Source organism: Heliangelus exortis, chromosome Z, assembly GCF_036169615.1.
Source record: "Heliangelus exortis chromosome Z, bHelExo1.hap1, whole genome shotgun sequence".
In the NCBI taxonomy this organism is placed as follows: Eukaryota; Metazoa; Chordata; class Aves; order Apodiformes; family Trochilidae; genus Heliangelus; species Heliangelus exortis.
In genome coordinates this window covers 37,343,197-37,366,667 of record NC_092454.1, presented here as the reverse complement: position 1 = coordinate 37,366,667, position 23,471 = coordinate 37,343,197, and the positions used below count along the sequence as shown (strand labels likewise).

The 23,471-nt window shown below is 40.6% G+C and overlaps 1 protein-coding gene across 5 annotated transcripts in view; it reads left to right on the top strand.

Moving 5' to 3' along the window:
* Positions 1 to 16,903, top strand: part of TRPM3 (transient receptor potential cation channel subfamily M member 3) — a 352,377-nt gene extending 335,474 nt beyond the window's left edge. For 3 of the 5 annotated variants that reach the window (XM_071730911.1, XM_071730913.1, XM_071730912.1), the window contains 4 exons: positions 1,684 to 1,834; positions 2,386 to 2,585; positions 3,598 to 3,730; positions 9,791 to 11,323. In XM_071730911.1, the coding sequence (XP_071587012.1) occupies positions 1,684 to 1,834; positions 2,386 to 2,585; positions 3,598 to 3,730; positions 9,791 to 11,234 (1,928 nt within the window). In that variant the 3' untranslated portion in view covers positions 11,235 to 11,323. Of the gene's footprint in view, positions 1 to 1,683; positions 1,835 to 2,385; positions 2,586 to 3,597; positions 3,731 to 9,790 lie in introns of all 5 variants that reach the window. The other 2 variants (XM_071730914.1, XM_071730915.1) reach the window with 1 other exon arrangement.
* The last annotated feature ends 6,568 nt before the right edge of the window (positions 16,904 to 23,471 follow it).

The window sequence follows — 23,471 nt, the reverse complement described above, 5'->3', positions numbered from 1 at the left end:
AGAAATGTAATTCTCACACTGAGTGCTGACACCAAGAGGTATAGAATGTCCCAGTTTCTGCTGCGTGAAAGCTGAGTGCATGCAGTCGTGCACTCACAGCAGCTCACAGATGGCGTTTTGAATGTCTATGTGAAACTGCTGCTTGGAGCAGTGCAGGAAACATGAAGTGAGTACTAACTTAAAATGATCTGCAAGGTGATGCTTTCTGAGAAACAAAGAATTGTGTGCTTTCAGCCTGTTCCGGTAATAAAATTTACTTTTATAAGCAGGAAGAATTAGTGACACCATGGGTCTAGACACAACAGAGCTATTTAAGACGGTAATATTGCTCATACTCTGCTTTCCCATTTCTTTTTTCTTTTTTTTTTCTTTTTTTTTTTTTTCTTTTTTTTTTTTTTTGTGAGTTGAGTATTTCTGGAAAGTTCTGTTTGAAGCTGCTGTATCATGTATTCTTCTGTCCCATATGGCTACAATAATTCTATATGTAACAGCCCGACATCTATATGCAGACTCCAAACCAAAGTACCCAAATCACATCCAATATTGTATGATTTCCAGTACAGACACCCACAGATGAGTCCCATACTCTGTGAACAAAGTTCTGAAGGACCTTTTTGAGAGGAAACAATAGTTGGTGCTGGAAATTTTGGATTTATTGGCATAGGGTGGAATGTTACAAACATACAGCATTGGCAGATTTTATCATCTGTGAAGTCAGTGGTTAAATTCTCATTGATATCAGCAGGAACTGAGCCAGTGCTGAGCACGTTGAAAATTCCTCACTTTAACTTCTTTTCATGGGGACAAGGTGAAGCTGGCTGTAGTGCTGCACAAAAACTACTGGTTGGTTTGTCTGTGTAAGCTGCTTCAGTTTTTTACTTGAAGAGGTGAGTACAGAATTACTTAGGACCACTAGGACTGAGGTAAGAATGATATAAACTGAACCCATGCTTACAAATGCAGATCACCCACCACAACATATGAAGACATGTAAAAAAATCAGCAAAGAAACCTATTTCACAGTGTTTTATCTCCCCTTGCTTCAGTTCTGCAACACTGATACTGAGAATATTTTAGTTCCAAAGCATTCAGGGAAGAAACAGGTGGCAACTCTGCTGCCTACATGTCCCTTTACCTGGTACAGTAAAGACTTCATAATCTCCCCCACTGTTTCTAGGCATACAGTCAGAAGTCCAAATAGGAGAAGGTCATTATGAGTATGTCCCAGAGTGACAGCAATAAATGTCTACTCTTTAATTAATTTACTTTCATGTACACCATTTTCCTTATGCTATTTATCACATCCTTCTCTATCAAACAAAAAAGTTCAAGATTTCACAATTAAAAAAACAGTATTTATGCTTTTTTTCCAGATTAAACATTTTGATCAATTATGCAACCAGGCTGCTTACTCACACCAGGCATGTCTCCTGCAGTTTCAGAGGAGATTATCTTGATATTCATGGAAAATAACACCCAATAACAAGAACTTCAGCTTGTAAAATCTGTGATAGCAAGCACAAACTTCTTGGGAGGAGGATCAATACCACTGTTGTTTATAAAATACTGTTTTGGCAGGCAGGCCTTTATAAATATTTTTTAAATTCTGTAAAAGCTGAAAAAAATAAGATTCATTCCAATTTTGCTGTTTTTTGGGATTTCTTTTTACGTTTTTGTTTCCAGCTCCTTGTGGTCAAAATGAAACCAGAGAAGACGGCAAAATAATCCAGCTACCTCCCTGCAAGACAGGAGCATGGATTGTTCCTGCCATCATGGCCTGTTACCTCTTGGTTGCAAACATCCTTTTGGTCAACCTTCTCATTGCTGTTTTCAAGTGAGTGATACATTGCAAAGTATGGACTTGGGAGGGATGGGTATTATTCGCAGCCTAAGATGGCTGCTAAAGACTTTGGCTGACACCCGTTTTCAGAGGATGTGAATGTTAAAGAGGCAGTAGCTTGTCTCCAGGGATTGAGGGAAATGCCATGTTCTTCACACTATCTTATTTCCAAGGACAGACACCCAGTGGGAAACAGAGCAGTGAAGCCAAAAAAATTAAAGTTCAATTATGGCATCATTCACTCACAATATGGAAAACAAGAGTGTTTCAATGGGTCACGTTGCTGTCTCATTGGGTTGTTGTAAGATTAAGTGGTTGAACAGAGCAGATGTACACTGCAGTAAGATACTTTGAAATGGCTGATTGCCACTGTGCTTTGTTGGAGCACAAACTAATTAATTTCTCTTGTTCTTCCTCTTTTTATGACAAGGAAACATTCAACACTATTAGTGAAATGTGTCTAGTTAAGGTGCTGTCATATCATCTTTGGCAAGCTACCCAAAACCTTTTTAATCTGATGCTATTTTCCTCTTCTTCCCTTCTAGCAATACATTTTTTGAAGTCAAATCCATATCCAACCAAGTATGGAAGTTTCAAAGATACCAGCTAATAATGACATTTCATGAAAGACCTGTACTGCCACCCCCTCTCATCATTTTCAGCCATATGACTATGATATTCCAACACCTCTGCTGCAGATGGCGGAAGCATGAAAGTGACCCAGATGAGAGAGACTATGGACTAAGTAAGCCTTAGATACTATACAGACTGGAGCTTTCCCATTTCCTTGATAATATCCAGTGTTTGATGTGATGGCAGGCTAAGTCCAGCACCTTGATAACCTTTCCAGCAGAGAACTACATTAACTGCAAAAGTATTACCTGAATAAGTTATTTTTACCTGCATTGCCCAGCTCTTACTTCTCCTCAGACCATTAATGAAGCTAGATTTTTCTGAAATTTTTGAGGGTTGTCCTCCTCTTCAAAGCAAAGAGGTCTGTGTTTCTGTTGCTTTTGTTAGAGGTCTGTTATTGCTGGAATTCTTCATACAGTACATCACACTTCGAGGTCTCAGTTTTAATTCTGACCGTGCAGAGAGAGCATTCCTACTTTTTGAGCAAACAGTACATAGTTCACTACAACAAACTTTTTTTCCTTGATAAGCTAAGAGATGATGAGAAATAATTTTTCTGTCAACACTTGTTCTCTCCCTGACACTGACTCAAACCAGAGGAGTACTTTCTCCAGATGCATTGGTGTGAACTCCCATAACCATGATGGAAAACCTGTCATTATTTTGATAGCACTTTCTGTCCTCTTCTCTATGTCGCTCTCCAATGTAGAAGATCACCACCACCTCCATTATATAAGCAAGAGGCAGGGAACTAAAGGATGCACTTCTCTTCCCAGCATTAGCCCGTGTCACAGCTCACTTCTGTCTGAGCTGGAGCCAAGCAGTGGTACTGGCAATGCAAGCACTGAAAGAGACAGCACTACCAAGGAGCTGTGTTTAGACCTCATGCAATCAGAAAAAAATCCATGCTTGTTCAGCATTTGCCTGCTTATGTGTTTCTCTCTCCAGAATCATATATAATCAAGCCACTAACTTGGCAAATAGCTGCATCTATTGGCTTTTCTGCCAAAATGCCAGATAAATGTGAAGCCTGCTTTTGCAAGTTTATCCCATTAATTCCACAGTAAGAAGAATGTAGTTAATTTCTCATGTTAACCGTTGCCAAATTCAATTTTCATCCACAGAACTTTTCATAACTGAAGACGAATTGAAAAAAGTCCATGATTTTGAAGAGCAGTGCATAGAAGAATATTTTAGAGAAAAAGATGACAGATTCAACTCCTCCAATGATGAGAGAATCCGTGTCACTTCAGAAAGGTGCACTTTTTTTATTTGTTCTCTCATAAGTTGATTTGGAAGTGTGTTTCTCTTGCCTTTCCTACCCTTTCTTCTTTTTCTTGAGAAGGGAAAAAGTTGAGGCTTTTCTAAGAAATTGTAGCTAAAAGGTAGAGTAATACAAGATTGTGAATTTCTTTTCTCTTTTTTTAATTTTTTTGCTAAAGCAAATGTTCCTCAAAGTTTTAAAAGTGTGAATCTTTTAAGCAGCTTCATTAGAACAAAACTGATGTAGTGAGAAACACAAATTATTCTTCCATTAAAATTCGTAAAGCATAACTTCCAGGCATGAGTGGTCAGAACACAATGGGAGAGTACATAAGACTTCCTCAATGAAAAATACAGCATTAGCACTGACTTGCTAGCCACTTGGATACAGTGACCCTTAGTTAAACTGGGTTTTAAACTAGTTTTGAAAGGAGAAGGGTATAAAACTGGGACCACTAGAGATGAGTCTAAGGCTGTCATGGTGATGCAAAGGGCAAAACCAACAACTCAGCTCAAGGAAAGATTTTACCCCACTAAAGAGAGAGCCACTGAAGATGCCCTGGGCCTGGAAGAGATCCCCAGGCCAACAGGAAAGTGCCTGCAGGGACCTGCATAAGCCCTGCCAGTAAGGCTGCTCTCAAATGCCTCTTTGCAAAGGCTTGGAACATGGAGAATAAAGAGGAGCTGCACATGACTGCATGCCTGCAGGGCTGTAATGTCATTGGTATCACAGAGATGTGGTGGGACAGCTCCTATGACTGCAGTGTGAGGATGGCTGGGCAGAAACTATTTAGAAAGGTCAGGGAAGGCAAAGAGGAGGGGGTGTCACCCTCTACATCAATGACCAGCTGGAGTTCATGGAGCTCTGCCTGGGGATGGATGAGGAGTTGAAAGAGACCCAATGGGTCAAGATTTAAGGGAAGTTAGGGGCAAGTGATATCATAGTAGGGGTCTGCTACAGGCCACTCAGCCAGGATGACCAAGTGGATGAGGCCATCTTTAGACAAATAGGAGCTGCTTCGCTCTCACAAGCCATGGTCCTCATAGGGGACTTCAATCATCCCGATACCTGCTGGAGGGACAACACAGCAAAGCACCAGCATTCCAGGAAGTTCCTGGAGTGCATTGATGCCAACTTACTCCTACAAATGGTAGAGGAACCACCCAGAAAAGGATCTTTGCTAGACCTTGTTCTCATCAACAAAGATGGGCTGGTGAATGACAAAAATTCATGGGAGACTAAGCTGCAGTTATCATGATGTTGTAGAATTCAAGCTCCTTGAGGGCAGAGAGAAAAGCATAAGTTATGCTGAGGGCACTTAGTTTCAAAAGGGGGCAGACTTCAGTCTCTTCAAGGACCTGCTTGCTAGGGTAGAATGGGAGAAAGCCCTGGATGGGAAAGGAGCCCAGGAAAGCTGGTCCATATTCAAGGATCACCTCCTGCATGCTCAGGACCAAAGTGTTCCAATGAAGAGGAAGGCAGGCAGGAGTGCCAGGAGGCTGGCAGGGATGAGCAAGGAACTTCTTGACACACTTATGGGTAAAAACAAAGTTTAGAGAGGATGGAAGCAAACACAGATACCCTGGGAGAAGCACGGAGTAGTCAGAGAAGCAAGAGATCAGGTTAGGAAAGCAAAAGCATAGAGAGAACTGGATCTGGTAAGAGGGGTTAAGGGCAACAAGAAAAATTTCTATATGTATGTCAGTGATAAGTGAAAGACTAGGGAAAGTGTGGGCCCACTCCAAAAGGAAATGGGAGAGCTGGTCACCTGGTCACCCAAGATGCAGAGAAGGCCAATGATTACTTTGCCTCTGTCTTCACCAGTAAGGACTCTGGTCACACCCTCCAGGTTGCAGAAGCCAGAGGCAGGGACTGGGAAAAGGAACATCCCCCAGATTATAGATGAAGAGCAGGTTTGAGACCACCTAAAAAAAAGGTCTCTTCTCTCCTTGCCAAACCAACTGCAATTCTATACGGCACAAGGAAAGTGTAAATACTCAAAAAATCTGAGGAATACTTTAAAGATGTTTGTTGAATCAGGGCTACCTAAGTGCCTTGAATAACATACATTTTAAAACTACATGCCCAGGTCTGTCATTCTGCCTGCAATTATGTCCAGGAAAATATCTCTTGAAGTGGTCATCATCCAAACCACAAAACTTCTTGTTTCTAACCCATGGAACATTAAAATATTTAAAATCCCGAGTTGCACTCTTTAGTATTGATATAGAGATGTCTTTGTACACTTAACAAGTTGTAAAGCAAAGAAAATAGAGAAGATGCACAACCCAGTTTCCCTTCTAATGTCCTGTCATTAGCCTGACGTAGCACACCAAGCACAGTACCTACATTATAGCCATGAGATATCAGATTTATTATCTGTGCAATGAACTCAGCTTTACATGGTGTAAAATTGAATCAGAAAGTCCTGCAAATGTGAGTTCTGCAGAAAACCTTCCATTTGCAGGTACCTGAGGATGCTGTTAAGCTCCAAGAGAAGGAAGGGCTGGAACTAGCCCCTTGTGACATGCCAGTACCTGGACCACTCACTGCCTTCCCTCTCCTTCAGGCATTTGTGACAATCTCACCTTTTGTTTGAGTAGCTCCTAGTTTCAGCAGGATTTATCAGAGTGCCCCAAATCCTGCTTGGAGGAAGAAAAGCTGAACACTGTAGATGTAAAGCCTGGTATGCCTGGAAGAGGGAGTAGGAGGATGGCACTGGAAGGGAAATGGGAGATGGGGGAGCCAGCCTAGGTGGGTCTCAGATGGCTAGGAGATCAGGAAAACAAAACAGTAAGAGATCCTGTTTCTTGCTGCATTGACCTGGGTCTACATTAATGATTTCAGCTAAGTGGTCAGTGGCTGTGCTGGGTTAGGACCACAGTGTCTTGACTTACCTTCAACAAGCTGCAGTTTGTACTCTTACCTTGGAATAGTCCACCCTGGCATCCAGTGGATCCTGTCTTGGGTTAGGCATTTAATAAAGCATAAAGCATTTGCCTTCTTTGTCTTGTAACAAAACCCACAATAGAGGTGCCCAGATTTGGTGTCACCACAAAGAATCTCTCCCTTACCTAATCCTTTCACATTCAGAAATTAGAAGCATGACGTGTCCTTTCCCAGTCCCAGGTATTAAGTAACTTGGAAGAGTAGCTCACTAGCCAGTTTCACACACAGGCAGCAGGTTAGTGATAAGTATCAGAACAGGTGAATGACTAAGCTGAAAAATACAAAACCATACAAAGCTGCATGGTGTTTCCTTTAACTATGTTATCAGGTTAGGCAAATCTTGGAGAATCGTCTGGGGACCCATGAGGAACGCAAAGCTGGACAAACCTACTTCATTGCAGTAGAAGAATCAGTTTTCCAGGAGAGCCTTCCTTTCTAACCATTGTGAAACTTCAGTGGCATATTTTGATCAGCACAGAGAAATGTGTATTATGGTCAAAAAAGGCTGCACTGTGTTTCTGATATGGCATAAAACCTCTAAAACAATCTCTTCAGTAGGCATTTTTTCCATATGGACAAGTCTTGACTCTCAGATCCAATGCAAAATGTCTTGTTGATACCAAAGGTAGCAGGATAACATCCTAACATTATTTAAAAGCAGATAAACTAGTTAGATTAGATATTATTATGTCATCTTTGGTACTATATCGTGTCCATTACTACAGCACCTGAACATTTCATAGTCTGCAGTATAATTATACTAAAAGTATCCGTGTGACTGAAGATATAGTTATTATCTTGATTTCAGAGGTGGGAGGTTGAAGTGAAGAGAAATAGGTTTCAGTTGGTAAAAGAGCCTCTGTTGATCCCACCAGATCCAGCCATACCTCCAGAGTGACAGTATGAAAGGTCTGTGAACCTGGCAGCCTCTCTCTGTAGTTACCAAGTGTTTGTAGGCTCCAGATGGGAAGGAAGCCAGGACAACCCAATGGCCCTCAGCACCTGGGAAAATAGGCTGGTCAATTGTGTCAGCAATGCTTTACCAAAAGTTGATAGGCAAATTACCAAGAGCCTGCTACAGGCGTAGGGGATGCTGTTTTATTTAATCAAAACCATGCTACAGTAACCTGTAACAAGCTGAGTGGATATTCCACTAAGTGGGTTTCAGTTTTGTAGTATAAATGATACCTTAAAAATTTATGTACGTTCACAAAGAGACTTGTAGACTTAATTTTAGCACTCTATGAAGAGGTCTACTTCTGAAAAGAGTGTCTTACTTCCATTAAATCATCACGTCAGTTAAATTGTTGATGGACTGATGTGCAAACGTTAAAAATAAATAGACTCAAAATGACTGCCAGCAAAAGTCATAATCTCCCAAACCATGATTTAAAAGGTTCATCAGAGGTAATATAAAATCTTAGGTATAAGACCTTAGATATAAAATATCTAGGAGTGGTCATCTGCAGTATATATAACAAAAGGTAACTAAACTCATCTTACAGCTCTGGGTTTGGAGGAGATCATCCCTCAAGCTTTCTTTTTGTGAATATAATTATATTGTCAGAGCCCATCCAGTGTAAATACAAGTATGCACTTCTCAGCTACCTGCGCACATCTCTGGTTACCCCTGGTTTCAGAATCCAGACTGCGCTGCTCTCATCGTGTTGAGTTTCTGTATAAATTTACCACTACTATCAATGCAATCACATCTGTGATTACTTCCATGGCAACCAACAGATTATGTATCTCAAAAGTCTTTCTTAGTCTTGGCCAGCAGTACTACCAGTTTCTCACTGTGCCTTTGAAAGTAGCTAGCAGATTATGTTCAGGAAAAGTATGACAAATACATGAATGTCTACCAGCAAGATATGACACTAGGTTCTTCTTGCGATGCGTTGTATTTGTTCAGTAGTACTGCATAGACCTCATGTGAATGCAGCATGCAAAACTCCTCTCACTGTGGAAAGTTCTGCTCATAATTCCAGACACAAATGTATCTGGATATGTAGCCAAGTGTAATAATTCAAATTGCTATATTTGTATTAAAAATTCTGAATATCTCTCAAAGCAAAGAAACAATAAAACAAAACAAAACAAAACAAAAACAAAAACAAAAAAAACCCAAAAAAAACTAAAACAAAAAACTAAAAACAAAAAAAACCCCAAAACAAAACAAAATTAAAAAGAACAAAAAAAAAAAAGACTATGCCGTTAACTTCACAGAATGTTATAAATTTATTCCATTTCTTGGGTAACTGTTGCTATAGTGAATGTTTTTTGTTAGTCCTAATCTGATCATTCCAAAGTAAAATCCAGGATTTTTCTCAAATTGTTCCATATGTCTGACAGCCCTAAAATTTCAATGTTATATCTGTTCCTCATCTTGGAAAAGGTGTCACAGAATCCCAATGTGTGATGAGGCAGCCAATTATTTGATTCTGAATATCTCAAAATTATGATTTTTTTTTTAATGATATAGCAGTTCAGATAACAACACAAGGGGAAATTCAAGTACTTCCCATTTAAACTGCTCCTTTAGCATTGGAGGTTTATTCTGTTTGCAATAACATTAATCTCTTTTGTTGATGAAAGTGGCAGAACTAGAGGTAGATTGGTGCCTTAATGATAACAAGATGGATAGAATGAGATTCTTTTAAACTACCAGTTAATTTCTTATTAGTAATGATTGCTTGAACATTCATCCATTGAAGTCAGATTACAGCAATACAGTTACTTCTTCAGATTTGGTTTCTTCTGCTTATGCTTTCAAAAGTCATGATCTTCAACAGAAAAATTTAGAAGTTTTGGCAGCAGAGAGGCAGTGAACATTTCTGTAATTATTCCTGTCCTTGAAGAGGCCACCCCCAAAAACCCCTCTGCCTTGTACAGCAGACACCCCTGGTTTAACCCACTAGAGCATTTTCCTGAGTGAGTGCTGTTTGTGTGATGAACCTCTTTTAGCAGGGTTTTGAAGCAGATGAGGTGGTATAGACTGGCTTTGAATTTTAAGACCTATTTTGTCCCTGTTTGTTTAGGCCTGCTCCTAGCTAATCACCAGTGCTTTGCAGAAATTAACCTGCTTAATTCTTCCCTTTTTAAAGGGTAGAGAACATGGCCATGCGTCTGGAAGAAGTAAATGAGCGAGAGCACTGCATGAAGGCCTCTCTGCAGACTGTGGACATCCGGCTTGCTCAGCTGGAAGATATGATGGGACGAATGGTAATTGCCTTAGAAAAGATGACTGGCATAGACAGAGGTGAGACAATCAAGATAAGATCCAGGACCTCATCCGACTGTACTGATGCAGCCTACATTGTAAGGCAGAGTAGCTTCAATAGTCAGGAAGGAAATACTTTCAAACTTCAAGAGAGTATAGATCCTACAGGAGAAGAGTCCATGTCCCCAACATCTCCTACAATCACGCCCCGCATGCGAAGCCACTCTTTCTACGCAACGAATATGAAGGACAAGTATGCACTGGAAAAGTTTGAAAGCACTTTTAAGGAAAGATCTCCAAGCCTGCATCGGACTATCAGTTCCCACTCAATAACAAAAGAAGGAAAGGTTCCTTTAGCCCCTACCAGCACCTTGTCAATTGCCCCAGACTCCAGAAGGCCTTCGTCTTGTATAGATATCTATGTTTCTGCCATGGATGAGATACATTCTGACACGGAGCCTCTTGAGAGCTCCATGAATATTCTTGGTACCGGAGACCCAGAGCTGCAGGCTCACATAGCCTCTTCTATTTTACCTGACAGCGCATACATTAGCGGCACACCAGGTGAAAGAATTGGCAGGAGTCTTGATTACGGGGAAACCTCTGGAATAGAAACAAGACCATTTTCTTCAGACTATTCACAAATTGCAGATTGCCAGATCCCCTGGGATTCTGACCCGCCCCTGTACCACACTTTAGAGAGATCTAAAAGCAGTCGTTATCTGGCTACAACTCCATATATTCTGGAGGAAACACCAATTGTGAAATCCCACAGCTTTATGTTCTCTCCATCTCGAAGTTTCTTCAGCAGCCTGGGTGTCCCAGTCAAAACAGCAGAGTACACAAGTATTACAGACTGCATAGACACAAGGTGTGTGAGCGCTCCGCAGGCCATCGCAGAGAGGGCCAGCTTCCCTGGAAGTCTTGGAGTCAAAATGGAAGACCTGGGATCCTGCCACCCAGAGAGAGAAGCTGAACTAACCCACCCGAGCTCTGATCATGAGGATATCGAGATCAAAGACAGGAAGGAGTTCCCCTTACCTCCTCAAGATGCCAGTGCTACCGCTCTGCCCAACAGCATCCCACTTCCAAAAATAGAGCGAGCCAACAGCTACTCTGCAGAGGAGTCAAACACTTTGTATGCCCAGCACACACGGAAGAGCTACTCCATCAGTGACAAACTTGACCGACAGCAAAATGCAACAGGCCTGAGAGACCCCTTCCAGAGAAGTAAGTCCTCAAGGCCAGAGAGCAGAGGGGATAACCTGTCCATGAGGAGACTGTCAAACACGGGAGCCTTCTACAGCTTTGAAAGCAAACACAGCTAGGCCTAGACAAAGCTCACCAGCAGCCTAAGGGTCATCTGCACTCCGGTTCATTTTTCTTAGCAGAATTGGAAAAAAAAAAAAAAAAAAACCAAAAACAACACACGTCACACTGTGTCAACTCCAGTTGGCATCAGCCACTGGTCAAGGGAGCGCATTGTCAGACTCAGTATCTCCCACTGAGTTACTGCATCTTGACCCACCTGACATTTGCACTTAGGGAAAAAGGGAGGGATGAAAGCTTTATGAAGACTTAAGTAAAAAGTAGGAATAGCAAGCCCCCTTTATGAAGTCACAAGAAATAAATTAGTAGGTTCAGAAACCTGCCTTTTGTTAGAAGATCATCATTCAAGTTTTTAAGATGCAGGAATTAACTGGCAAAAAGAGATGTAAAAATTAGATATTCTAAACTCCAGTAACAACTTTTTCATCTGTTTCACCGTGGTGATGACTGATGAAAAGCATTTGTTACTTCCATAGGAACTGGCAGCAAACAAAACCTAAAGCCTCCCAAATCCTTTGCATCCCACACTTCTGGAAATGAAAAAAGATGAACAAGATAACAAGCGCAACATTCACTTCTCTTTTTGTATCGACTTCCAGTGCCACAAAAATTTGTATTTTCAAGAGCAGAAAGGGAAATGAAATGCCTTTTGTACTGCAGCTTAAATGGAGGAAGAATTTGTGTTAAAATATCAGGTGATTTCCTGTATAAAAGAGACATTCTAGATTCTAGCACAGCTGAGCAAGCTCAGGAAGAATGTAATTAAGCGGAATAGTATATATTTATTTTTTTACCACAATTGTCATCAATATGTTGTCTCACTAAAGCAAAAGATGTGATGGAACAGTAAGACTAAGGTGATCAGAGCAGAGAACAGTAACATTGTCAGGTTGTCAGTGCTCTGTTTAATAACATACACAAATTGGGGGGATTTATCCACTAGGCTTCTATCAGGGTCTTCTTGTTGTTCCATTTGAGCTGCCAATTGGTCACATCATGCCCTCACCTAAAAAGATACAACTTCTTTTGGTTGTTTTTTTTTCCCTGTGAGGACACAGCTGTATTTGAACATTTCAAACTATACAAGATTTATCAAGCATTCTGAATCCAGGTTAATACAGTCAGACTGAAGTTGCTTGAGGGAAGATGTTCTTGACACAGACGTGGAAGACAATAAAAAGTATATATGCTTTTAAGGTAAGTTAAGAAACCAAAGTGAAACTGCTTTGGTGTCTGTAAAGAGCAAAAGCCAACAGTGCCACTTGGCTTCCTCTGCTCAGCAGAATACCACATCATGGCCATTTTACTAAAAGAAAGCATATCTGAAAGGCAGTACAGTTAAGGATTTTGGCTGAAGACAGTTGTAACTCCACTGACCCTTCTCACATTCCAAGGGTCCGCAATGTCAACCAGAATTTCAAACTCCTCATAAGATATCATGGTGGTCACAGGTGGAAAAGCACGCAAAAGGTGAAGAGCATAGAGAAGCATAAACTGCAACTGGATCAAAATTTCCTGGACGGAGCCACAACTTCTAAGCTCCTAAAGTGCTGAAGACAGTGCTATTAGAAATTGAAACATCTCTACAGTGACCAACATCTGTGTAGAACCAGCTACTTTTTGTTATTAAAAATGAACATATGTGAGTGGGATGCATCCTTTCAATTTTTTAAATGGAAGTTATCTTCCAAATCTATAAGGCAGCTTTGAAAAAGAAGGCTGACACTTTCTCACTGGGATCTCACCCTGGGAGACTCAGTGCTGTATGAGAGCTAAGTCTGCAAGGCAACAAATCCAGACATAAAAATAATCATCAGCCTCGAGAAAAGAGGCAAAGAAGGTGATAATATTTAGGTATTGCGCCACTAGGTTGGAAAGTTCAGGAAAAAGAAATGCAGCTTGGGGACTTTAAGCTTGGGAACAACGTGTTTCGTACTTCTTACGTCCATGTGTTCCCTGCTTTCTTCTATGTGATCAGGCTTTCAATGAGCTAAATTCCACCAAGACACCATGTTTATGCAATTGCCTTGCAGCCCATGTGCAGCGTTGCAGTCACATGGCAACACCAAGAAAGGTCAGAAACCTTTCTGTGCATTATGAAGCATGCTTGTGACAGGCTGATTGTTGAACAACAGCAAAATGCCCAGGGGCAAAGGAACTTGTGTTTAACAATCTGCTTCAAATGTGCCAACTTTTGCTAGCAGCCTTTTCCTAAGGCTTCTCCAAATCTATCTATCTTTGGTGAGTAGAGGGGGATATTGTCACTTTGTTTTCTTTGTTACTTTTACGAATGTCTGCTAAAACTGTTTGTGGACTCTTTCTTCTACCTTCACTGTATTACCGGCCTGCTCTAGAGGAACTTCAGATTGATTAGAAATTCCTCAACAGAGCTTAGTGAGTTAGTTAAAGGCATAGGGCTCTCCTCTGGAGTAGATTTCATTGCTTAGTTTGTCAGGGTGAAGGAATTTGCCAAACCCAGAAGCTGTATAAATGTTTAGGATACAGCACTTTATTGAGCTGGAGCACACATTCCAGGCAAAATGAAACAGGACACTTTATTTACCTCTTAAAAATTGCCATTATTAAATGTAAATTCAGATGTTAAAAGTGTGATTGGAAGATGTCAGAACACTACTTTTCCTGAATGTTTCCCATTTATTCTACGATGTGGTGTCTATAGGATATATTATGATGGATGTTAGATTATTCTATCTTCACCTCTTTTTTACATATTGCATCAAACTGCTCCTTTTTGAATCTGATGGTGAAACAACCAGTCCTTGCAATGGGACCAGATTACCCACCCCAGATATTATTATGACCGCTTAGTGAGAGTAAAAGTCTTATCATCCATCATCATGTAGCTATAGCATGTGCCATATGACATATTCTGTATCAAAAGTTAGCTTATGAAATAGATATATATGCACACATATATACACATCTCCCATATATAAAACAGTATAGTTGTGACATGTGGTAATATTAGTGAACGTTACAGGACAGTTTTAATATCGTTATAAGGTCTTGTGTGTAAATCTGTAACATTCAATAAAATAGCACATGTTGCATCAAGCATTAAGTTCCACTATTCAATTATTAGCTTAAATATGGAATATGCATTGCTGGACACAGTGTGTAAGTTTGGTATATTTCACACATTTCTCTGTAGAGCTCCACGTAAATGCCTGTATGTGCTGATGTATAAACCTCTAATGAGCCACTGTGGGCTGTGACAGGTGAGTTGTGATAGTGTGAGAGATGAACTGGCATGTTATGCAAAAGATTATAAGATAAATGAAATGAACTAATATTTTGAAACGCAATTGAACTTAGCTGTTTGTTTACATATGATGGCCAACTGAGGAAGTGGTGTATAGTATTTTATAAATATTTTCCTAGAGTAATTTGTTCTGTTGTTTCCAGTTTAAGTGATGCTATTCTACAGTTGGGGTATACACTTGTCCTAGGTATTGGATTATAGCACATTATGCTTTCACAGTAACAGTGTGATATGACTGAAATAGCTTCTCCTGCTTACAGTCCAGTCTTTTTTTGTGTCAATGAAAATGCATGCATTGTTCCATGAGTTTATTTGGACTACTATGAGACTGAACATTTTGCTATTGCCTGCCTGTAAAGATGAATCCAGTTAGGAATGAATTCAAGTTTTTGGATGTTTACATGATTTCCATTATGTTTGATCTTTAGCAAACAAGCGATTTTTTTAATTATTTTTAAATGACAATTGTATTTTATGAAATTGAAATATTCAACACAAAATGCGAAAGTACAGCAGTGCTCAGACATTTGGCTCTCTCTTTTTTTGGAAGAGATAAGGTGCTACATTATTGTTCTTAGCACAAGTGCCAGTTAACAAATGGCAGTGAGGGGATAATTTGAAAATATAATGAAAAACCAAAACATCCATTCATCTGCATAAGGAAATCCCTCTGGGTTCCAGATATAGATTGCTTTTTTTCATTTTCCATTTATAGATTTTTTGGTAAAACAACTGATTTGTACCTTTTGTGGAATGGATAGCCTTTTGTCTGGGGATAAATATCTTAGTTAGGTATATTTTTTGTATGAGAAGAAAATCATTTGTTTCTTAAAAACTGTCAGCTCATGGAAAATGCAACTACACAGATAGCTGCTCAAAACAAGTGCTGGTAGCAGCACACAGCCTTAGTCCAATGACTGCAGTTGGAGCAAACAAGTGTCTGTCCCGAGAGCCTAAGGTATTAGAGTGAGCCAGTGAAGCAAAATTCTCTGTAAACTCATGGTGCAAAATTTCAAAACAAGCATAAAAGTCTTGTTGCTCAGGTTATATTCTTAAGAGGATCCGATAATCACCAGAAGGGAAAATGTGAGCTGGTCATTCCTGGATTTCCCTAGGATTACTTCAGTAGTTACAGTATCTCTCCCCTGCTTAAAAATAATAGTATATTTGCATTTTTGCACAAATATGAACAATTTATTCAACAAAGGCTGCATTTTCAGTTCTGTTAAAAGACGCTGGGTATAGATCATCTTTTTTTCAAAAGAAATGGGAAAGCTTTCCACCATGAATTTTCCCTCATCCACCTCAAATATCAGCACGATCCAATCTGGGCAGAAGCAAAGCGTTGGGGGTTGTCTGCTTACCTTGTGAAACCCTTCATTCCTCTCGATAGTGTTCACTGGCCTTGCAACATGCTGGCATCACAGCAGTAGTGATGAACGTGGAGGGACTGAGTTTCCACATCCCAGTGAGAGTTACCCTGCTTTATAGCCAGTCACAGGGTGAATGCTGCAGGTCACACAGGCTTCGCTGCTCCAAGATTGACTCTGGTTAAGGTCTTCATGATGCTGGTGCAAATCTGCAGAAAATCCATGGGTTTAAGTGGAGCTCTCTGACTTGTCAGAGATTTAGTTTGCATTTCTAACCATGTATTACTTTGAGTCATGGCACAGATTATCCTAAATCTTTATCAAGTGGGAAGTCTAATGACTGAACCGTTGAGCCAGACTGGTTGTGAAACAATCTCTGACCTTTTAATTTTTTCTGTATGCTTTGAGATCTCTTGTAGAGCCACACAGTACTTATTTCAAAATGCTGTTAGGAAAAAAAATTGTTTTAATATGAAATTGCTGCTGTTTCTGCTGCAGGGAAGTGATAACTCTTGTTTATTTTAGTATTTGGTAGGGAGGGGGAAGGGACAGAAGTGGGAATTGGCTGTGAAATACTATTTTATGCCTGAACACAACTAAATTGCATTAAAGATATATCCTTTCACCACTGCAGTTGTTGAACATGAGGAGAGTCTATATGCTGCTACTGCTGTCTGGAACAGTGTTTGCAATATGCTATACTAATAGCTACTTAATCGTTTATTATTTGAGCTATCATTTGTAAGTGTATAACAATCATTTATAAAGGGAGAAAAATTATTAAAATGTCATTTTAAACAAATTCCTACTAATATGAAGCTTTACAAGTATGATTTGTCTAAATGTGTATCACTAGGAAAAATAGTCCTTTCCAAAGGTGTACTGGATTCACAATGCACTTTTAGACTGTGTTTAGATGCGTGATAAAAAGCAGATGCTGGCAATTACTACTGTAGAACTTTCTGAAATTTCTGTAACAGTTGTTTTGCAATAAAAAGAGGTGTAGTTCAAAATATCTGTTCTGGATGGAGCGTTTATTTATGGTCATTTGCTCTGAAAGTAATATAGCCATGATTCAATGGCAGTTGCCACTAAGATCTCTCACTGTTCTAGTTCTAATTTTACACCTGTAAAGAAAACCAAATGGTCTACACTATTTGGGATTATTTAAGTTATTTCCACCTCTGAGATCTTGTGTCATTCAGGTGTCCCTTATTATGGTCCATATCAGACCTCAACTTGAACCAAGACAGATGTACTTCTCATGTGTTTATTTAAAAGGAGGGAATAGTTTCTTTTATTTGTAGCTCCTACCACAGCAAGGGGGAGAAGCATAAGCACTGATTACAGAACCTCTTAAAACTGATTCCACATAAACTGGGAAAGGCATGCTCCTCTGTATGTCTACCCAGTTGGGTGGCATCACTGGCTCTTGTGACTGAAGAAGGTTCATTAAAAACAAAGGGCACCAAGTAATCCACTGGTGCCTATGGCATCCTCTGAAGTGGTATCTCACTTTCCTCAAGAGAGAAGCTACTGTCTCTCTCTTCATGCAGCTGTAACTAGATCTGATACATCCTCACAAAAATGCTGGAAAAAAAGATGCTGATAGAAAATAAGCCAAGGTCAGGACCCACTGCCTCCACAAATCAGCCTGCATTGAGATAAAAACATCTTTTAGCTAAATCTGAAAGAAACACAGGAAACAAGTACCTGATTGAATACAACAGATATCAGATATTATCTAAAACAGTTCTGTACAAATAAGTCACACTTCAGGAATGCAATGGTTCAAAGAGTTATTTCAGATTTCTGAGAAAGAAATGCTAAATTCCTTTATCAGTTCAAGAAGGACAGGGAAGTGCTTGAAAGAGTCCAGCGCAGAGCTACTAAGATGATTAAGGGAGTGGAACATCTCCCTTATGAGGAAAGGCTGAGGGAGCTGGGTCTCTTTAGTTTGGAGAAAAGGAGACTGAGGGGTGACCTCATCAATGTTTTCAAATATGTAAGGGGTGAGTGTCAGGGAGATGGAGTTAGGCTTTTCTCAGTGGTGACCAGTGATAGGACAAGGGATAATGGGTGTAAATTGGAGCATAGGAGGTTCAAGTTGAATATGAGAAAAAATTATTTTACTGTAAGGGTGACGGAGCCCTGGAACAGGCTGCCCAGGGGGGTTGTGGAGTCTCCTTCACTGGAGACATTCAAAACCCACCTGGACACGTTCCTAGGCGATGTACTCTAGGTGGCCCTGCTCTGGCAGGGGGGGTTGGACTAGATGATCTTTCGAGGTCCCTTCCAACCCCTAGGATTCTATGATCCTATGATTTTATCTAGTTCTTTCTCGGGGACTGCCTTCATCTCCACCTCAATTGTGCCCTGTCAGAGAGGAGCAGCAGTCACGATGGGAAGTACACAGCAATGCAGGGATATTCCTATCCCTTTCCTCACTGTGCAGAGGCATAGCTAGGGTCTTTGTTACCACTACAGTCCTTTAAATTTTTCCCTGAAAACTGTGAATATTTGCTTGGTTTCTTGGTAAATCTAGATAGGAAACTAAGCCTACCTTAATCCAAACATGCACTAGCATCAGGGATGGGTGCAAGCTGTCACCTTGGGGAATGGATGGGCCCTCTGTGTCTCTTAACTTCAGCATTGACTTGGCAGGAGACAATGGCACAGCCAATAGAGGGAGGAAGAAAGGACATTGACAATTTTGACCAGTTTACATTCCTTCTAGGGTAGAATTGCAAAAAAACCCATTAAGGCTTAAAAACTCCACGGTAAAATCATACGTAAATAAATCAAGTGCAAACCCTTATATAATTAAGCAATGCAAAGTACTCATTTTCAATACTCACTGGAGCACAGAGCTGTTTCCTTCATCTCCCCTCTGCGAGAGAAGTGCATTTTAAGCCATAATGTCTCCCCCTCATCTCCAAGCAAGTATATACACTCATGTCCTGGAGATAGGCAGAAAAGTAGGTACCTTATGGACCAAAACAACACTTAATACGAGGTAGACACTAAAGTTTTACTGAGACCTTAGTTCTCGGTGCACCAGGAAGTTAGCCATGTTTTGTTGAGGGTTTTTTTTTTTTTATTTCAGAAGAAGTTGCAGGAAATAATTATGTGCTGAAAACTGTAATCAAGATAGGAAAGCTACTGTTCTTTCAAAACTTAGCACTGGCTTAGCACTGGATTTTCTATTTTAAATAAGCATTTTACAAAATGTGTGCTACAATACAATGCAAAGTGATGCACAGTATATGTTATTTGCTAAAATTTTGAGAAAGCACCAAGAAGTTTGTCTTGCCTCTAGTAAAAGGTAGGGTTTTTTAGTAATTACTCTTTTCTGCTCTGCTGGAACTGACCCTACAATCAGATTACTACATTTTAACTTTTTAGTAGAAGTTATGATCTAAGATAATTGTGAGAACCACAATCTACATCAGTGGATGCTGAGGTGGGTCCAGAAGGTAACAACACACTTGATCCAGGGTGGGCTGGGTTTGTGTGATGCTATATAAATTGTGGTTCCCACATTGCTGTGTCTATGGTATTCCCATCCTTTAAAGATACATTCAGAGCTAATCACTGTGCCTCATAAAGTGACACTGAGGGCAGAGCTGGCTGACCTGACAGGTTAGTACAAAGCAGCCGGAACCTCTCTATCCTAGAGAGTAGGTCCTGGTATCCCAGTTGGCATTTCCAATAACATGGCACATGAAGTTCTGCCGTCCGAGAATCCCTGATTTGAAAGGCGTGAGTCAGTCAGCTCCACCCAGGAGGGACACTGGAAAAGAAGGGATCTGCCTGGTCAGGAATCACGGCAGCTCAGACCTCTTTCCTTCGGCATCTGTCCTGCCCCTGTCCCTGTCCCTATTGGAGCGTCTGCATCATGCGCTGTCACTTCGCTGTCACAGCGACCGCTGGATGTCACTGTTTCCTCTCGGAGACACAGCCACACAGAAGCATCTCTACAGCTCCAAATGAGGGAATTGGGAGTCCTCAAAAACAAAAGAGAGCTCCCCGGGCTGCCTCCGGGACAGCTGTGTGACTCTTTCCTTAGTGAAAGGTCAGGTAGGTGGCACAGGAGTACCCCCCCTCCCCCCATAGGGAGAGACAAGCGGAGCCCTGGCATGACAGAGGTGACACTGCAACCCTGAGACTGCTGACTGAACTACAGTGAACCTTGGTTTAAACACAGTAGCAATCAAGGGTTATGAACACCAGCAGGATGTAGTGGGAAGCCCTCTGAACTAAATTATGCTTCCCTAGGTAGACTCTAGATCTTGGGACTTAGACTCTCGGGTGGATAAACCTACTACTATGTAAAGCAAGAGGCTCTGGAGGAAAAAGTGGGTCTACTTGCACTATTCATGCTCATCACAATTTTTCTAACTCAAGGTTGAAAAATATTCTATAAATAGCATAACTGCTTGTGTGGAAATCATCTTCAATTTGAAACTTAATTATATAGTGGGACGGTAACATTATTTCTTATAAAGGAACTCATCAGGTAATCTCAGGTAATAGCATTTTCATTGTTCAGAAAATTGCTAAACATTACAGTCTTTAAGGCTGACATTTTCTGGCTTGTTTCCTGGCTGAAGGTATACACAACCAGGGAAAGAAAGTTTTGTCCATGCAAAAATATTAACAATGACAAAACCAATATTTGAATTTTGCATGCATATACAAAAATCAATGAGCAGCAATGTTTTTTACTTTATCAGCTAGAATTTGTGGAGATTGCATAGAATCTCTTGAGTTCAAAGGAACGCATGAGGATCACCAAGTTCAACCCCTTACACACAGTACACATGGAGAACTGATGAGGACTTATTTACACCTCCAGCCATATGACGGGTCATTTGTGCATCAGACACTGAAAGTACTAACAGAATGCTCCTCACTCAAGGCCTTTATCACAGAAATCTGTGTAGCAGAGATACAGGTTTCCATCTTGCTAGTGGATTTCCCTACTAGAAGGCTGTAGTTGAGCTTTCAAAGTTCAGAAGTGCTAGACTACAAGTAGGTCCAACAGCCTTGATTTGCTTCTCTGGAATAGGAGATGTAAAAATTTTGCACAGTTGTACACCACTGCTGCCACAAAACCTTCCTCAGCAAAGGCCTGCTCTGGGTTTAAAATGAGCCTGGGTACAGAAAGGCATAGAAATGGAAATATGTCTGTTTTAAAAGCTTTTTTCTATCAAGGGACTTTTGGAAATCTGTTGAGACAGAGAGCCACAAAAAGTGTTGTACTAACCATGCACTGGGCAACTGGCATCAATCTTGCAATGTCATACACCATGCTACACTGTCCTTCAATTAGAGAACAAGACCCTTGATGAATAAGGTTAAATGATAATGCCTTCTCATTTTCTGAATTTTTGGCACTGTTTTCTTGTGTGCAATACAGCTGAGCATGCTGGATGGATGGAAGTCAGTGGGAGATGCTCTCTGAGCATGTTCACTGCTGTATAATGCCCAAACCCCTGAGAAAGCTGACATAGATCTCCTGACCAGGCATTTCTTGGCTTCCACATACATGAAGAGAAAGTGTGTTTGTACTATATTCATTCTTCAGGATCAAGAACACTTCTTCTCACAGTATTCATACAGGAGAAATAGGGTACAATCATTCCTCTAAGGTAAATTTGCCTGAGTCAAATCTTTGTCTCACATCTCCTCAGAGAGCAGCTAAGCACTTTTCCATCTGTGACTATTCTTGGGGAAACCACTGCATCAGGAGACTGTTTGAAGCTGTTCATTGAGCCAGATGGCTCCAAAGCCCAGAGCAAAGCTAAGCTAAGGCATTCCCCTGGCGAAATTTGAAGAGTCTCAGACAGAGAAGGGACTGCAAAATGTAGGAAATCTTTCAAAGTTCATAATGCTTTTTATATGCTGTATAATAGAAGGGGACACCAATGACACAACCAGCTGTTTCTCTTGCTCTCTGTTTTATTATGCACATTCTGAGTTGACCTATTTTAAGCCTCCTGGGCTTGGAAAGAAAAATAAAAAGGCAGACGGGGGAAACCTGTTTAATGATTCCATAACAGATTTCAAATACCAGCCAAGAGCCTGGCCCTTTTGGAAAATCATATATAGAGGGTACAGGGAGTGTCTCACCAAAGAGACTTAGGAAAAACATAGGCAGTTGTGAACACACAGGCACCTACTGCATTAGGCAACATCTAGGCAGATACATCAACCTAACTTTTGTGCACAGGTGCTTTAAACTGTCATGACATTCCCTTGTTTTGAAGATCCAGTGCTATATGACACTCCTCTTCAGTTATGTATCTGCCAACAGAAGCACTACACAGGAGAAAGTACTGAAAATGGTGAAGATGAGTATTAAATATTTTAATCCCCTACTGTGGCAATATGATGCCTTTAACCAATCTGTTAATCTGGAATTTGGAAGGGGCTTTCTTCTGCCATCTTTTATAGAATTACTGAATCATTATGGTTGGAAAGGACCTTCCAGACTGAGTTCAGCTGTCAGTCCTACATCACCTTAACCTCTAAATCATCTTCTGGAGTGACACATATACCTGTGTTTTTAATACCTCCAGGGATGGAGACTCCACCACCTCCCTGGAAAACCTGTTCCAATGTTTCACCCCTCTTTCAGTGAAGAAATTTTTCCTAATATCTAAGCTGAACCTCCCCTGGTGCATCTTGAACCCATTACCTCTTGTCCTATCTCTAGTCATTGGGGAGAAGAGGCTGACACCTGCCTCACTACAACCTCCTGCCAGGTACTTGTAGAGGGCAATCACATCTCCCCTCCCATCTATTCATAAGAAAGCAACTGATTAGCAGTGCTCAATGTGATCAGTGATGTTGGCTCTCAGTTCCAAATAAAGCAGCATCTAAACTCAGATGAGTAAGAGTTGCCTCAAAATTTTCTTAACAGGATATATCAGCCTTACTTTTCTTATGTCTTTCTACAAAAAAAACCTCTCATTTCAGCCCACCTCTCATATATGCTGGTGGTTCATAAACCATGTGGGATGCAATGATTCATCAGAATTTACATAGTAGCTGCATGCAAAGTTTAATCTCATTTCAATAAGGCAGAACAACTTAAAAGCCCTGAACTTCTGTGCAAAAGCTATTGTTAGAGATTTGGGGCAAAGTATGGCAGCAGCTGCCAGCACTACAGTCCCAGTAATCAGGGCTGAAGGAAAAGAATTCATAATCAACTTTTATTCCGGTTATAGCAGCACACTGCAGGCATATGTTTCTATTACTGACATTATTATTGATAGACAGATTTCCAAATCTCACATCAGTCTCTTAAAGCCTATCTGTGCCCACAAATGGTAGTGACTCATAGCTGATGATTAGTCAGAGCCGTAATCAATGAAAACTTAAGGCTAAAACTCCCCTCTACTCCCCCTTTCTGTCAGCATTTCCAAGTGATTTTCCCAGCCAAACCTTGCAAATAAAATAACTAGAACATTTACCTGCTGACACCTGCCAACCCACTGCTGCCACACAGACACAGACAGTACCCTAAGCCAAACAGCCACTCAGCTGAAGTGGACATGCAGGCTGAACTCCTCTAT